The sequence below is a fragment of the Pantherophis guttatus genome, chromosome 8, assembly GCF_059756535.1.
Source record: "Pantherophis guttatus breed Tessera chromosome 8, ASM5975653v1, whole genome shotgun sequence".
NCBI classification, from domain to species: Eukaryota; Metazoa; Chordata; class Lepidosauria; order Squamata; family Colubridae; genus Pantherophis; species Pantherophis guttatus.
In genome coordinates this window covers 78,842,501-78,858,805 of record NC_142070.1, presented here as the reverse complement: position 1 = coordinate 78,858,805, position 16,305 = coordinate 78,842,501, and the positions used below count along the sequence as shown (strand labels likewise).

Here is a 16,305-nt window from a genome sequence, read left to right as displayed (position 1 = left end):
GAGTCCAGCTAGATGATCACTGAAGGGTCCTCTTTATTCATAGTATTGTAAGAAAGAAAATGTGCTTGTTTGAGAGAAGCAACTATATCCAGTTGAAACAGTACAAAGGCAGACAAATTCCTTTGAAGTAGAAACATTCTATAAGAGGGGCCCCTCAGTTGTCAGAGATAGAGACATTTGGTGATATATAGTTTGAAGGTTAAAGAGACCAAGGATGACCACATGAAATATCAACAAGAGATAATTTGAATCTATGCTTCGGTGATTTACAAGAAGAATTATGACTGTTTGGCAAAGATAATGTAACGAATGTCTGCAATGATAAAACTGCTGAGTTAACAGAATCCTTTGTCTTAGAAGGGTAGAAAACCATTGTAACTAAGTTCTGTCTTTGTTCAAAGCTTCATGTACAAACTGGCTCTGAACCTATTGCGCAATACACTGTCTCTGACTAACCTAGGAAAGTTGTGCTGGTCTAATTATTCCACAACACAGGAGGCCGAATAGGGCACGCCCACCATGGCCACACCCACCCAGCAACCGGGCAAAGAACCCCTTGCTAAAAATTTTGAAGCCCACCTCTATACAGGATCACTGAATTTGCAGTTTATGAATGTATTTTTCTCTCTATTCTAAGAATCAGGATTTGTGGGTTTGTGGCTAATCCTTTGGATGCCACCAAATGGAGAATAGGTGGACTGCCTCTTTGTGGCACCCCTGAGATATTGGAAAACTGCTATCATGTCCCCACTAGTCCTTCTTTTCATTAAACTAGACATACCCAGTTCCTGCAAACGTTCTTTATATGTTTTAGCCTCCAGTCCCCTAATCATCATTTGTTGCTCTTCTCTGCACTCTTTCTACAGTCTCAACCATCTTTTTTACATCGTGGCAACCAAAACTGAATGCAATATTCCAAGTGTGGCCTTACCAACGCCTTATAAGGTGGTATTAACACTTCACGTGATCTTGACTCTATCCCTCTGTTTATGCAGCCTAGGACTGGGTTTGCTTTTTTGACAGCTGCAACACACGGCTGGCTCATCTTTAAGTGATTGTCCATTAGGACTTCAAGATCCCTGTCCACTGGTGGGATTCAGCCGGTTCGGGCCAGTTCAGGCGTACCGATTGTTAAACTGAGCCTGAAAAAAAGCCTGTAGTACAGTGGACTAAGCACTGTTATTAACATCTGCTGCTTGCAATTACTGCAAGTTCAAATCTCCCCAGGCTCAAGGTTGACTCAGCCTTCCATCCTTTCTAAGGTAGGTGAAATGAGGACCCAGATTGTGGGGGCAATAAGCTGACTTTGTATCAATATACAAAAGTATGAAGGCTATTGCTTCATCTGCGCACTTTCCACCGTGCTCTTAAGACCCTCCTATTCCAGCAAGCCGGCCTGGCCTAATTTTCTCCCCTGTTTTAAAATTCTTTTAAATCGAAATTTTAATCTGTTTTAAATTATTGGGGTTTTTAATGTCTCGGGCTAAATTATTTAATCTGGTTTTAATTAGGTTTCTAACTTTTGTATCTATGTATTTTATTTTGTGCCTGTTCACCGCCCTGAGTCCTTCGGGAGTAGGGCGGTATATAAATTTAATAAAACAAAACAAACAAACAAACAAGGCTATTGCTTAACGCATTGTAAGCTGCCCTGAGTCTCCGGAGAAGGGCGGCATATAAATTAAAGCAAAAAAAAAAAAAAAAAATTCTGGCTGGCCCCACCCCTTCCAGGAGTTCCCACGCGCCCCATTTTGGCTCCCAGGTAAGTGCAGGGAGGCCTACTAGATCCAAAACGGGGCACTGGGGGGGAATGTGGTGTGCCCCGCCCCCCCGGCCCGTTTTTGCTCCCAGGAGGCTGCAGGGAGGCCTACTAGGCCCAAAATGGGGCACGGGGGGGGAATGTGGTTTGCCCTGCCCCCCTGGCCCGTTTTTGCTCCCAGGAGGCTGCAGGGAGGCCTACTAGGCCCAAAATGGGGCACCGGGGGGGGATTGTGGTGTGTCCCGCCCCACTGGCCCGTTTTTGCTCCCAGGAGGCTGCAGGGTGGCCTACTAGGCCCAAAACAGGGCGCGGAGGGACAGCGCCCCCCCGGCGCCCCATTTTTGCTCCCAGGAGGGTGCAGGAGGCCAAGTGCTGCCTGTCACACTCTCTGGCCATGCCCACCCAGCCGGTCATTAGGGCAGAGAACCAGTTGTTAAATTATTTGAATCCCACCACTGTTTCCCTCCCAGTTACTATCATTGTCCGTCCTTCCTCTTCTTTTATCCCTAGAAATCCTTACGGTATTCTGCACAGCGCTAGTGATGGTGGAGAGCACTCCCCGCGATCCTGAAGGAGATGAGGACAAGGCCACGTTCTCTTCAAAACTCTGCTGTCGATCTTCTTCCACATCTTAAAAGGAGAAACCAAATAGGAAAAAAGAAAAGAAAACCCAGTAAGAAGACCCTCATCAATTTCGCGAGGAAAACAAGAGTTTTCGGGCAGATCTCTTGAGAAAGACAAGACCTGTGACGATGTTTTCGGAGGTCTCTGGAGGTCCGCCATCTGAAGACGTCGAAGAAGGGGCGCGAGTTCGGAGAATGCCAGCTTTTTCTTTCACTGCTGTTAATCCTTGACCTGAAGTGGGACACGTATAGGTAGTCCTTGATTTACAACCGTTCATTTAGTGACTATTCAAAATTTCAACGGCATTGGGGAAAAAAAGTGACTTATGACCTTTTTTCACACTTACAACCTTTGGGTCAGCCCCACGATCATGGGATCGAAATTCAGATGCTTGGCAACTGATTCACATTTATGACCGTTGTAGTGTCCAGGGATTGGGGATCTTCTGAGAAGCAAAGTCAATGGGGAAAGCAGATTTCACTGAATTACTAACTTAACAATGGCAGCGATTCACTTAGCAACGGTGGCAGGAAAGGTCGTAAAATGGGGCAAAACTCACTGAACAAATGTTTCGCTTAACCACAGGGATTTTGGGCTCCCTTGAGGTCGTAAATCAAGGATTACCTGCATATTTGAAATGCAACCGCTCTACCTTTACTTGATCCTGAAACTCTATGAAAAATTCAATCAGTAAGAGAGCCACTGAAGGATCAGTGTTATCAATGAAAGATGCGAATGGTGGGTCGCAGCCAGTTCGGGCGAATCGGTAGTTGCAACCTACAGGTACTTGTGACCTGCCCGGGCCCAATTTTGGAAGGGTTTTTGGCCTCAGCCACCACCAGCCCACGTGCCAAAAAAGATAATGTTGGCTTAGATTTACAGGATTTCATGGAATTAAAAAAATAAAGGTAAAGGTTCCCCTCGCACATATGTGCTAGTTGTTCCCGACTCTAGGCGGCGGTGCTCATCTCCGTTTCAAAGCTGAAGAGCCAGCGCTGTCCGAAGACGTCTCCGTGGTCATGTGGCCGGCATGACTCAACGCCAAAGGTGCGCGGAACGCTGTTCCCTTCCCACCAAAGGTGGTCCCTATTTTTCTACTGGCATTTTTTAACGTGCTTTCGAACTGCTAGGTTGGCAGAAGCTGGGCCAAGTCACGGGAGCTCACCCCGTTACGCGGCACTAGGGATTCGAACCGCTGAACTGCCGACCTTTCCATCGACAAGCTCAGCGTCTTAGCCACCGAGCCACCACGTCCCATGGAATTACACCCTGGCAAAACATTTTGAGCATTCCAATGATTAATGCATTTGGAGTATTCCAATATGCAACCTTTACTCAGTGATTTGATTTAAAGCTGGCCCTTCAGCTCTGACGCACTCTCCCATCAGCTGATGAAACATTAAATCATATTAAGTTCCCAGTGAATGAATTTCAATCGTATCACAGTCTATTTTTCTGCTCTCAGCTCATTTGTGCTTAATTTAATTTGGAACCAACCCTTCTCTATCTCACTTTGCTTTGTCTCTTCTACTGTTAAGAAAACCTCGTTTTCATCTTCTCCAACTGACTTTGTATGATCTAGAAATAACGCCTCGTCACCGGAGATTTTAATTCCTCCAGATCAATGACAGCTGTCCATCCTGTTTTATTTAATTGCACCGGTCTGCTTTTTGAACTTGGTTAAGTAAGAACAAATGGCCAAATGAGAATGTTCTCTTCCTGATGGATTTTCCCACATTTTACTACACTTTGAAAAGAAAAATGGACAGTTTTTGTCATTTGTTTTTCAAAGGATCCGCCTTTTCTATGGAGATTCTCAGGCCTCCAGGTCGTGGTTCAGTGATGGATTTCAAAAATTTTTTACTACCGGTTCTGTGGGTGTGGCTTGGTGGGCGTGGCAAGGGAAGGATACTGTAAAATCCCCATTCCCTCCCCACTCCAGGGGAAGGATATTGCAAAATCTCCATTCCCTCCCCACTCCAGGGGAAGGATACTGTAAAATCTCCATTCCCTCCCAACTCCAGGGGAAGGATACTGCAAAATCCCCATTCCCTCCCCACTCCAGGGAAAGGTTACTGCACAATCCCCATTCCTCCCGATCAGCTGGGATTCGTGAGGCACCAAATAGGTGGGGGCGGTGCCAGTCAGGGGTAGTATTTACCAGTTCTCCGGTAAAGAAGAGCCTTGGTAGTACAGTGGTCTAAGGCACCCTGTTATTAAGCTGGTTATTAAGACCAGCTGCCTGCAATTACTGCAGGTTCGAATCTCTCCAAGGCTCAAGGTTGACTCAGCCTTCCATCCTTTCTAAGGTAGGTGAAATGAGGACCCAGTTTGTGGGGGCAATAAGCTGACTTTGTATAAATATACAAAAGGATGAAGGCTATTGCTGAGCACATTGTAAGCCGCCCTGAGTCTCCGGAGAAGGGCGGCATATAAATCAAATTAAAAAAAAAAACATTTTAAAAGAAAAAAAGCCTCTGCCGATCAGGCAACTCAGCTGGGATCGTCAGAGCCTTTTAAAAGCATTTTTTTAAAAATGCTTTTAAAAGCATTTAAAAATGGTTTTAAAAGTAAAAAAAAAAAAAGTTGGTCATGCCCTCCCAGTCACATTACCCCCTCTCCCCCACGAAGCCACGCCCACAGAACCAGTAGTAACAAATTTTAGATTTCACCACTGCCATAGTGGCTTAAAGGCATATGGACTTCAACTCCCAGAATTCCCCAGCAAGCTGAGTGGGGAACTCTGGGAGCTGAAGTCTGCACAAGTTCAAGTTGGTGCGGTCGACACCAGCATTGCTTTGGGGACGAGAGCCAAAATTTCTGGGCCTGAAGGAGACTAGAACTTGGATTTTGGTCCAGCACCTTCATCACTAGCCCACACTAGAATAGAATAACAGAGTTGGAAGGGACCTTGGAGGTCTTCTAGTCCAACCCCCTGCTTAGGCAGGAAAACCCTCTACCATTTCAGACAAATGGTTGTCCAATCTCTTCTTAACAACTTCCAGTGTTGGAGCACTCACAACTTCTGGAGGCAACTTCTGTTCCACTGGTTAATTGTTCTCACTGTCAGAAAATTAGAAATTTCCTTAGTTCTAGGTTGCTTCTCTCCTTGATTAGTTTCCATCCACTGCTTCTTGTCTTAACAACTGTCTTGCTCAGCAACATACATTTTGGGGCTCAGTTGTGGTTGTAAATTGAGGATTACCTGTATTTGGCTGTCTGGCATCGATGGTGCAGATTTTTAGCCTGATTAGTTTATTTTGGAGGTGTGGAATCTTGCAGAAGGAGAAACGGCTCAGCAGTGAGATGGTCCCGAGAGAAATGCGAACGTCCAAAAAGAATTAAGCAACGGTAGCTCCGTGACAACTTTTATTGTGGCCTGAACTAATGGGAGAAGCCTTTTACAACATCTCCTAGTGTCAATGTGTGTGCAGCAGCTGCCAAAAAAAGCCAACACAGTTCTAGGCTGCATAAACAGAGGGATAGAATCAAGATCACGTGAAGTGTTCATACCACTTTATAATGCCTTGGTAAGGCCACACTTGAAATACTGCATACAGTTTTGGTCGCCACGATGTAAAAAAGATGTGGACACTCTAGAAAGAGTGCAGAGAAGAGCAACCAAGAGGATTAGGGGACTGGAGGCTAAAACATATGAAGAACGGTTGTAGGAACTGCGTATGTCTAGTTTAATGAAAAGAAGGACTAGATGTTGTGGCTCCGTTACCTGAGCCTGTGTCATCGGCAGGAGAGGACTCTGAGAGTGAAGGAGAGGAGTTGGCAGGGCCTCCCTCTCCAGGACCTTCCTCTCTGGCAATGCCTTCAGTGTCCGCCGAAGGGCAAGAGATAGGGCCGGGGCCAAGCACGTCCACGCAGCCACAGGTGGTCAGTGATGAAGGTAATGAGTCTTGGCTGGATCCACGCCAGCATCGCAGAGATAAGCACGTGCAACAGAAGAAAAGGCGTGCCAGAGATTAGGCTGAGTCACTGGACCACATCCCACAGGGTATAAAAGGGAGCGTGGTGGCCAGTCAAACCTTGTGATGAACAAAGCTGAAAGCTTCCACGCCATTCTGCATTGCCGGACTTTTGCTATAGACTTTACTGGATTATCTTTGGACTTGATTGACTCCGTAATTATTGAGCTGTTTCTTTTGATGTACCAGAAGCAGGGAGAAGTTATCTCTCCTCTTTGTAAGTAATAAACTCTTGGCAGGCAGCCACTAGGTTGTTGCCTAGTTCCGTTATCATAAGGAAAAGGATTTTGCCGGCTGGTTTAGTCTTTAACTCTTAAATGTCTCTTGGTGTGTGTGCGTGTGGGACGGGGACAGAACACTAGGAGAGACATGATAGCAGTGCTCCAATATCTCAGGGGCTGCCACAAAGAAGAGGGAGTCAAGCTATTCTCCAAAGCACCTGAGGGCAGGACAAGAAGCAACGGGTGGAAACTCATCAAGGAGAGAAGCAATCTAGAACTAAGGAGAAATTTCCTGACAGTTAAAACAATTAATCAGTGGAACAACTTGCCTCCAGAAGTTGTGAATGTTCCAACACTGGAAGTTTTTAAGATGTTGGAGAACCATTTGTCTGAAGTGGTGTAGGGTTTCCTGCCTAAGTAGGGGGTTGGACTAGAAGACCTCCAAGGTCCCTCCCAACTCTGTTTATTCTATTCTATTCAATGTACTCTTAAGCCAAGGATTGATCTTAATCATAGAGGAAATAATATCTTTACGCTTAACTATGTTTAGACAACGTTTACACAAGCCGTAACTTAATATGGGTTTGGATACTTAACAACTGTAGCAGAAGCAGTTGAAAGAAGGGATTTGCTCCAGGACCCCCAAGTGCTCCATCCTTTTCCTTTGGATACCGAATCCTACGAGAAAAAAAAAGTTGCAGAAACAGAAAAGCATTTGCATTTGTTAAATATTGCTATGTGCAATGGAAGGAACACATTAATTATTAAGCAATTTAATAATTAATTTTTAAAAAGTAACTATATGCGGCATGAGGCAGGGGTCTTATAAGGTAAAATTGTGGAGTTCTTCAGCCAAGCTCAGAGTCCTCACCAAGGGCATCACAGTTCAGCCCTCAGCTGCATATATTCTACTCAAATAGTAATAACTATTTTCAATTAGAAATTATGCAGTTCACATTTTAAACTAAGTATCTTTCAAGTTCATAGAGTGCACAGTTTTAATGGCAACTGATTCACCTTTAGAGGACCTGAAAGTCAAGAAAGTCAACTTAGGGATAGATCATCATGGAGAATAGCTATCTATGCGGACATTAGGAATTAAAATCCCTCCATCTACCTACTCACACACCCATCCATCCATCCATCCATCCACCCACCCACTCAACCATCCATTCATCAATCCATCCATCCTGCACCTACCTGTCCATTCACCCACCCACCCACCCAGCCACCCAACCATCAATTCATCAATCCATCCATCCATCCTTCAATCCATCCATCCATCCTTCAATCCATCCATCCATCCATCTATTCACCCATTCACCATCCATCCATCCACCCAACCATCCATTCTTCAATCCATCCATCCTTCACCTACCTGTCCATTCACCCACCCACCCACCTACCCAACCATCAATTCATCAATCCATCCATCCATCCATGCATCCATCTATTCATCCATTCACCCATTCACCCACCCATCTATCCATCCATCCATTCACCCACCCATCCATCCACCCACCCACCCATCCATCCTTCCACCCAACCATCAATTCATCAATCCATCCATCCATCCACCTACCTGACCATCCATCCATCCACCCAACCATCAATTCATCAATCCATCCATCCATCCATTCACCCACCCACCCATCCATCCATCCATTCACCCATTTACTCACCCACTCATCCATCCATCCATCCATCCACCTACCTGTCCATCCATCCATCCACCCAACCATCAATCCATCCATCCATCCATCCATCCATTCACCCATTCACCCATCCATCCATCCATCCATCCATCCATCCAACCACCCAACCATCCACCCACCCACCCACCCAACCAACCATTGATTCATCCATCCATCCATCCACCTACCTGTCCATTTATCCATTCATCCATCCACCCATCCATTCACCTATCCACCCATCCACCCACCCATCCATCCATCCATCCATCCATCCATCCATCCATGTGTTTTCTCTTAAGATCTTTTTTTGGGGGGGGGGGAGGGAAGAGGGCATCTAAGCAAGCTAAGCAAATCCTGAAACTAAAATTGGCAACTTTACATGAAGTCTTTCCCCCCTACCATTATAAACGGTTGAGTTGGTGCTGTGACGAGGAAAATGGAGGAGGAATATTATATCTAGTGACTTGACTTATAAAGGAAAAGGAGGATAAAGATCCAGTAAATGAGTAAACAAATCTTATCTATCAACGCAGCAAAGAATTCTGGCCAGATTATTTCTTACCGCATCCCTTTCTTCGTTCAGCCCTTCATGTACCACTTCTGGATCGAGGCTTATAGAGTCACTGCACTCAGTCACATCGCTCTTAGCTGTTTCTCCACTGGACTGTTGTTCATTTGAAGGACCTTCCAAATTTAACGCCTGTTGCTCTTCAAAGTCCTTGTTGGTGCTTTCAGAAGATTCCTTTTCACCAACTTGCGGTGAGATCTCCATTGTCTTTTCATCACGCACCGCTGTGTTGGATGTTGAGATGTTCTGCTCAGGTGGCAATATCCATTCCTTTTTCTCTTGAGTTAATGCCTCACCTCTGCTATCTGACATTTTTTGGGTCCTACAAGAGGAGAAGAGTAGAGATATATTTCTAAGCGGTTGGAGCAGGCTTTCAAAGCAAGAAAACTAGAAGATTTTTTTTTTTTAATTTGATTTATATGCCGCCCTTCTCCGAAGACTCAGGGCGGCTTACAATGTGCTCAGCAATAGCCTTCATCCTTTTGTATATTTATACAAAGTCAGCTTATTGCCCCCACAAACTGGGTCCTCATTTCACCTACCTTAGAAAGGATGGAAGGCTGAGTCAACTTTGAGCCTTGGCGAGATTCGAACCCTGCAGTAATTGCAGGCAGCTGGTCTTAATAACCAGCTTAATAACAGGGTGCCTTAAACCCCTGTACTACCAAGGCTCTACATTTCTACATTCGTCTGTAAAATTCTAAAGAGAGAGAGAGCTTCAGTAGTAGTTGTGGCTCACAGCACAGGATTAAGAGCGGGACCTTCTCAGTGGTAGCACCTCAACTGGTAGCACTTCATCTCTTCCCTCCTAAGTGAGGTTGGCCAACTGTCTTCTTGGAGAAAATACTTGCTAAATTGCCTGATGTTAATGGAATAAAAGATACTTTAAGTCAAGATTATCCTTAAAATAATTTTATTTTTTTTAAAAAAATATACTAAACTACATACACTGCTAACAAGGGACAATAAACCTCAGCTATCTACTCTATTTTCTACAAAGAAGAAGTCGTCTTAATTTAATATGTAATTCAACGTTGATCTGTAAGGAAGGAGCCCTCTTGACTTTTGAGGGAAAACTCTTCCAGAGTGAGAAGATACAGATTAGAGACCTGTGGGTCATCTAGCCCACCCCCATCCAACCCACACAAGCAGACCCTACTCCATTTCTGACAGATGGCAGTCCAGTCTCTTCTTGAAAGCCTCCAGTGATGAAGCTCCCACAACTTCTGAAGGCAACTTCTGTTCCATGGGTTGATTGCTCTCCCTGTCGGAAAATGTCTCCTTATTTCCAGGTTGAATCTCTCCTTGATCAGTTTCCATCCATTCTTCCTTGTCTGACCTTCAGGTACTTTGGAGAATAGCTTGACCCCTTCCTCTCTGTGGCAGCCCCTCAAATATTGGAATATTGCTATCATGTCTCCCCTGGTCCTTCTCTTCACTAGACCAGCCAGGCCCAGTTCCTGCAACCGTTCATCGTATGTTTTAGCCTCCAGTCCCCTAATTATCTTGGTTGCTCTTCTCTGCACTTTTTCTAGCCCTACTTCTAGACGTGACCAAGGAAGCAAGAACCACACAGATTCCAGAAAGGTATTTTGAATAATAAAATCAGAACTTTGAAAACGATAGCAGATGGAACTTACGCACTTGTTTGTTTACACATGTTTTATTTCCATCTCTGCCTTTGATATGCCCTACCACACCTGTTTACTCAGAAATGAATTAATGGAGTTAGAGAGAGGGATTTTAACACACCCGTGGGATGATGATGATGATGATGATGATGATGATGATGATGATGATGATAATAATAATAATAATAATAATAATAATAATAATAATAATAATAATAATAAACATAAACCTGATCAGTGGGTGCAGCAAAATTTCACAAACTGACTACCTACAACGCCATGACCGCGTTGCTAAGATCATTCACTGGAAATTGTTCCAGAAGTTTGGATCTGAGTACAGCAAAAACCACTGGGAACATCAGGTTGAGAAAGTTTTAGAGAATGAGAAACTCAAGATCTTGTGGGACTTTAGGATTCAGACTGACAGGCACTTGGTCCACAACACACCTGACATCACAATAGTTGAAAAGAAAAAAGGATGGTTCATTGACATCGCAATACCTGGTGATGCACGGATTGAAGATAAGCAGCAAGAAAAAATCACAAAGTACCGGGACTTGCAAATTGAAGTTGAGCGACTGTGGAAAAAGAAATTGTGTGTTGTCCCAATTGTAATTGGAGCCCTTGGAGCAATACCCAAAGGGCTACCCCGCTATTTAGAAATCCTAAATTTGCCAGACTTGAACATTTTGACTCTACAAAAAACCACCTTACTCGGAACAGCTTACATCCTCCGATGATACCTTAACAGTTCCTAGGTCCTTGGTTAGGACTCAAGCTGCTGAGCTATTAACCAGCCTCAAAGGCTGTGAATCTCACTAAATAATAATAATAATAATAATAATAATAATAATAATAATAATAATAATAATAATAATAATAATAATCCTGGATAGCTCTGCAGACAAGGCACTGCAATTTAACACCAGCTGTCTGCAATTAAAGTAAGTTCAAATCTCGCCAGGCTCAAGGTTGACTCAGCCTTCCATCCTTTCTAAGGTAGGTAAATTGAGGACCCAGATTGTGGGGACAATAAACTGACTTTGTATAAAATATACAAAAGTATGAAGGCTATTGCTTAACGCATTGTAAGCCGCCCTGAGTCTTCGGAGAAGGGTGGCATATAAATCGAACCAATAAATAAATAAATACAGAAGATCCTTAAAACTAAACTGAAAACTAAACCAGGAGCCTGGTTTAGCTCAACAGACAGAAGCACTGTAATTTAACACCAGCTGTCTGCAATTAAAAGTAAAATAGAATCTCGCCAGGCTCAAGGTTGACTCAGCCTTCCATCCTTTCTAAGGTAGGTAAATTGAGGACCCAGTTTGTGGGGGCAATAAGCTGACTTTGTATAAAATATACAAAAGTATGAAGGCTATTGCTTAACGCACTGTAAGCCGCCCTGAGTCTCTGGAGAAGGGCGGCATATAAATCAAATTAAATAATAATAATAATAATAATAATAATAATAATAATAATAATAATAATAATAATAATAATATAAAGCGTGCATGTGACTTCTACTCTTGGCTCAGTTGCACATCGCTATCTAATGTACAGTGTTAAGTTTTACTCCTAGGATTTTGCAAACGTACTTTCCTACACATGCATCACACACAAACACATTGAGCTAACAGGTTCTTGAAATGACAGACCAGTCGGGGCAAAGAGCTTCATCCTAAATGAGGACTTGCCCTCCCCCAAAAGCAAATCCCCTCCCCAAACTCTTGAGTGTCTGGCCTTCAGCTCCCTCCCCAAAGAGCACTGGAAAAGTTAGAAATCTCCCCCCACCCCACGCCCTCCTTCTCAATGGGAAGAGCTTTCCTGGGAGCATTTAAGCCAAAGAGTGGGAAAGAAATGAAGAAGTGAAGAATCCTTCCTTGTTAAAAAAAAAAGGGGGGAGGGGGAGAAGGGAGAAGTGGGAAAGGAAAAGGGAAGAAGGTGTGAAAGGGGAAAAGGGGAAAGGAAAGGAAGAAGGCAAGGAAAGGAAAGAAACAGAAAGCGGGGGAAAGGGAAAAATGAAAAAGGCAGCAGGAAGAAGGATAGGATAGGATAGGATAGGATAGGATAGGATAGGATAGGATAGGATAGGATAGGATAGGATAGGATAGGATAGGAAAGGATAGAAAGGGAATGAAAAGGAAGGAAGGAAGGAAGAAAAGGAAGAGAAGGGAAAGGAAGGAAAGAAAGAAAAGGAAGAATGATAACAAATGGAAAGGAAAGGAAAGGAAAGGAAGAAAGAAAAGATGAAAAGAAGGGAAAGGAAAGGAAAGGAAGAAAGGAAAGGAAAGGAAAGAGGAAGGGAAGGGAAGGAAAGGGAAGGAAGGGAAGGAAAGGAAAGGGAAGGAAAGGGGAAAGGAAGGGAAGGAAAGGAAAGGGAAGGGAAGGAAGAAGAAAGAAAAGAGGAAGAGAAGGGAAAGGAAAGGAAGAGAAGGGAAAGGAGAGGAAAGGAAAGGAAAGGAAAAGAAAAGAGGAAGGGAAGGGAAGGGAAGGAAAGGAAAAGAGGGGAAAGGGAGGGAAAGGAATGGAAAGGAAAGGGGAAAGGAAGGGAAGGAAAGGAAAGGAAGAAAGAAAAGAGGAAGAGAAGGGAAAGGAAGGGAAGGGAAGGGAAGGGAAGGAAGAAAGAAAAGAGGAAGGGAAGGAAAGGAAGGGAAGGGAAGAGGAAGGGAAGGGAAGGAAGAAAGAAAAGAGGAAGGGAAGGAAAGGAAAGGAAAGGAAAGAGGAAGGGAAGGGAAGGAAAGGAAGAAAGAAAAGAGGAAAGGAAAGGAAAGGAAAGGAAGAAAGAAAAGAGGAAGAGAAGGGAAAGGAAGGGAAGGAAAGGAAAGGAAAGAGGAAGGGAAGGAAAGGAAGAAAGAAAAGAGGAAGGGAAGGAAAGGAAAGGAAAGGAAAGAGGAAGGGAAGGGAAGGAAAGGAAGAAAGAAAAGAGGAAAGGAAAGGAAAGGAAAGGAAGAAAGAAAAGAGGAAGAGAAGGGAAAGGAAGGGAAGGAAAGGAAAGGAAAGAGGAAGGGAAGGAAAGGAAGAAAGAAAAGAGGAAGGGAAGGGAAGGGAAAGGAAAGGAAAGGAAAGGAAAGGAAAGGAAAGGAAAGGAAAGGGAAGAGCTGGAGGAAGCTGCAGGTAGTCATTTCGCCCTCTTACCACCGCCGAGCTGCTGCCTGCCGGCGCGCCCTGCCTGCGCCCTGGACTCCCCTCCCGGCCACGTCGGCAGAAGCGAGGCGCGAGCGAGCGGGGCTCGGGGCGGGCCGAGCGAAGGGCCGAGCTGTGGCTGCGCGGGGGCGGGCGGACAGGCGGGCTGCCTTCTCCACAAGCGCCCGACGGGAGAGCCAGCTAAGAAGAGGGTCCTCGCAGTTTCGGAGGGAGAGATGATTTTAATCCCGGGGGGAGAAAAAAAAATACGAATAAAAAGATCTTATCAGAAAGACGCAGCAACTTTTCCAATGGGGCTGCGTGGGAAAAAAAGAAAGAAAAGAAAAGCTAAGCAGGGCTGGACTGGGCTCGTGCCTGGATGGGGGCCCAGCAGCAAAATCCAGATAGGCTAGAAGGGAGAAGAACAACTTGGAAAAAGGCAGCTCGGTATTGTGGCTGCCAAGAAACCCCTTTGATAAAGGCATTGTATTCTTTCGCCAAGAGCAGATCAGATTGGATCTCCCGTTTTGAGGCTCGCACCGGTTTCGCAAGTGTCACACGCCTGTGGTCTCTTCCCACTGTCTCAGAGGGAGTCCTGAATTTTATTGACCGATGTCGGTTGACATACAGTTGGTCCTCGATTTACAACAGTTCGTTTAGTGACTGTTCAGAGTTACAAAAGCACTGAAAAATATCCTCCAGTTTTGAGGCTCGCACTGTACTGCAACTGTGGTCTCTTCCCACTGTTTCAGAGTGAGTCCTGAATTTTGTTGACCTATATCGGTTGACGTACAGTTGGTCCTCGATTTACAACAGTTCGTTTAGTGACTATTCAGAGTTACAAAAGCACTGAAAAATGTCCTCCGGTTTTGAGGCTCGCACTGTACTGCAACTGTGGTCTCTTCCCACTGTCTCAGAGGGAGTCCTGAATTTTGCTGACCGATATTAGTTGACGTACAGTTGGTCCTCGAATTACAACAATTCATTTAGTGACTGTTCAGGGTTAACAATAGCACTGAAAAATGTCCTCCCGTTTTGAGGCTCGCACCGTTTCGCAAGTGTCACACACCCGTGGTCTCTTCCCACAGTCTCAGAGGGAGTCCTGAATTTTGCGGACCGATGTCGGTTGACGTACAGTTGGTCCTCGATTTACAACAGTTCGTTTAGTGACTGTTCAGAGTTACAAAAGCACTGGAAAATGTCCTCCAGTTTTGAGGCTCGCACTGTATTGCAACTGTGGTCTCTTCCCATTGTTTTAGAGGGAGTCCTGAATTTTGTGGACCGATGTTGGTTGACGTACAGTTGGTCCTCGATTTACAACAGTTCGTTTAGTGACTGTTCAGAGTTACAAAAGCACTGAAAAATGTCCCCCGGTTTTGAGGCTCGCAACGGTTCGCAAGTGTCACACGCCTGTGGTCTCTTCCCACTGTCTCAAAGGGAGTCCTGAATTACGTTGACCGATGTCGGTTGACGTACAGTTGGTCCTCGATTTACAACAGTACATTTAGTGACTGTTCAGAGTTAACAATAGCACTGAAAAATGTCCTCCGGTTTTGAGGCTCGCACCATTTCGCAAGTGTCACACCCCTGTGGTCTCTTCCCACTGTCTCAGAGGGAGTCCTGAATTTTGTGGACTGATATCAGTTGACGTACAGTTGGTCCTCGATTTACAACAGTTCATTTAGTGACTGTTCAGAGTTAACAATAGCACTGAAAAATGTCCTCCCGTTTTGAGGCTCGCACTGTTTTGCAAGTGTCACACCCCCATGGTCTCTTCCCACTGTCTCAGAGGGAGTCCTGAATTTTGCGGACCGATATCAGTTGACGTACAGTTGGTCCTCGATTTACAACAGTTCGTTTAGTGACTGTTCAGAGTTACAAAAGCACTGAAAAATGTCCTCCAGTTTTGAGGCTCGCACTGTACTGCAACTGTGGTCTCTTCCCACTGTCTCAGAGGGAGTCCTGAATTTTGCTGACCAATATCGGTTGACGTATAGTTGGTCCTCGATTTACAACAGTTCATTTAGTGACTGTTCAGAGTTACAAAAGCACTGAAAAATGTGAATTATGGCAATTTTTCATACCTAGTTTTATGACCTTTGCAGCATCCCCATGATCATTGTCATCAAAATTCGGATGCTTGGCAAGCGATTCATTCAGGAGCCTTGGTGGCATAGCAGACTAAAGTACTGTTAAGTAACACCAGCTGACTGCAATTACTGCAAGTTCAAATCTCACCAGGCTCAAGGTTGACTCAGCCTTCCATCCTTTCGAGGTAGGTAAAATGAGGACCCGGATTGTGGGGGAAATAAGCTGACTTTGTATAAAAAATAACACCGCTTAGGAGGGGGGCTGAAAGCCCTACTAAGCAGGTATATACAAAAGTATGAAGGCTATTGCTTAATGCATTGTAAGCCGCCCTGAGTCTCCGGAGAAGGGCGGCATATAAATCGCACCAATAAATAAATAAATAAATAAATACTTATGACCGTTGCTGTGTCCCGGGGTCATGTGATTGATCTCCCTTTTGCGACCTTATGACCAGCAAAGTCAATCGGGAAGCGAGATTCACTTAACAGCCAGTTTACTCACTTACCAGCTGCAATGATTCACTTAACAACGGTGGCAAGAAAAATCATAAAATGGGGCAAAATTCACTTAACCAATGTCTCACTTAACAACAGAAATTTTGGGCTCAATAGGGG

General features: G+C 44.6%; 1 protein-coding gene across 3 annotated transcripts in view; it reads right to left on the bottom strand.

Moving 5' to 3' along the window:
- FAM114A1 (family with sequence similarity 114 member A1) overlaps positions 1 to 16,305 on the bottom strand; it is a 48,702-nt gene that overhangs the window by 16,495 nt on the left and 15,902 nt on the right. The window contains exons 1-6 of one of the 3 annotated variants that reach the window (XM_087875429.1): positions 13,613 to 13,818; positions 10,976 to 11,052; positions 8,838 to 9,165; positions 7,179 to 7,259; positions 2,504 to 2,615; positions 2,280 to 2,389 (exon numbers count right to left, since the gene is read on the bottom strand). In XM_087875429.1, coding sequence (XP_087731555.1) covers positions 2,280 to 2,389; positions 2,504 to 2,615; positions 7,179 to 7,259; positions 8,838 to 9,155 — 621 coding nt within the window. In that variant the 5' untranslated portion in view covers positions 9,156 to 9,165; positions 10,976 to 11,052; positions 13,613 to 13,818. Of the gene's footprint in view, positions 1 to 2,279; positions 2,390 to 2,503; positions 2,616 to 7,178; positions 7,260 to 8,837; positions 9,166 to 10,975; positions 11,053 to 13,612; positions 14,130 to 16,305 lie in introns of those variants that run through there. The other 2 variants (XM_087875428.1, XM_087875427.1) reach the window with 2 other exon arrangements.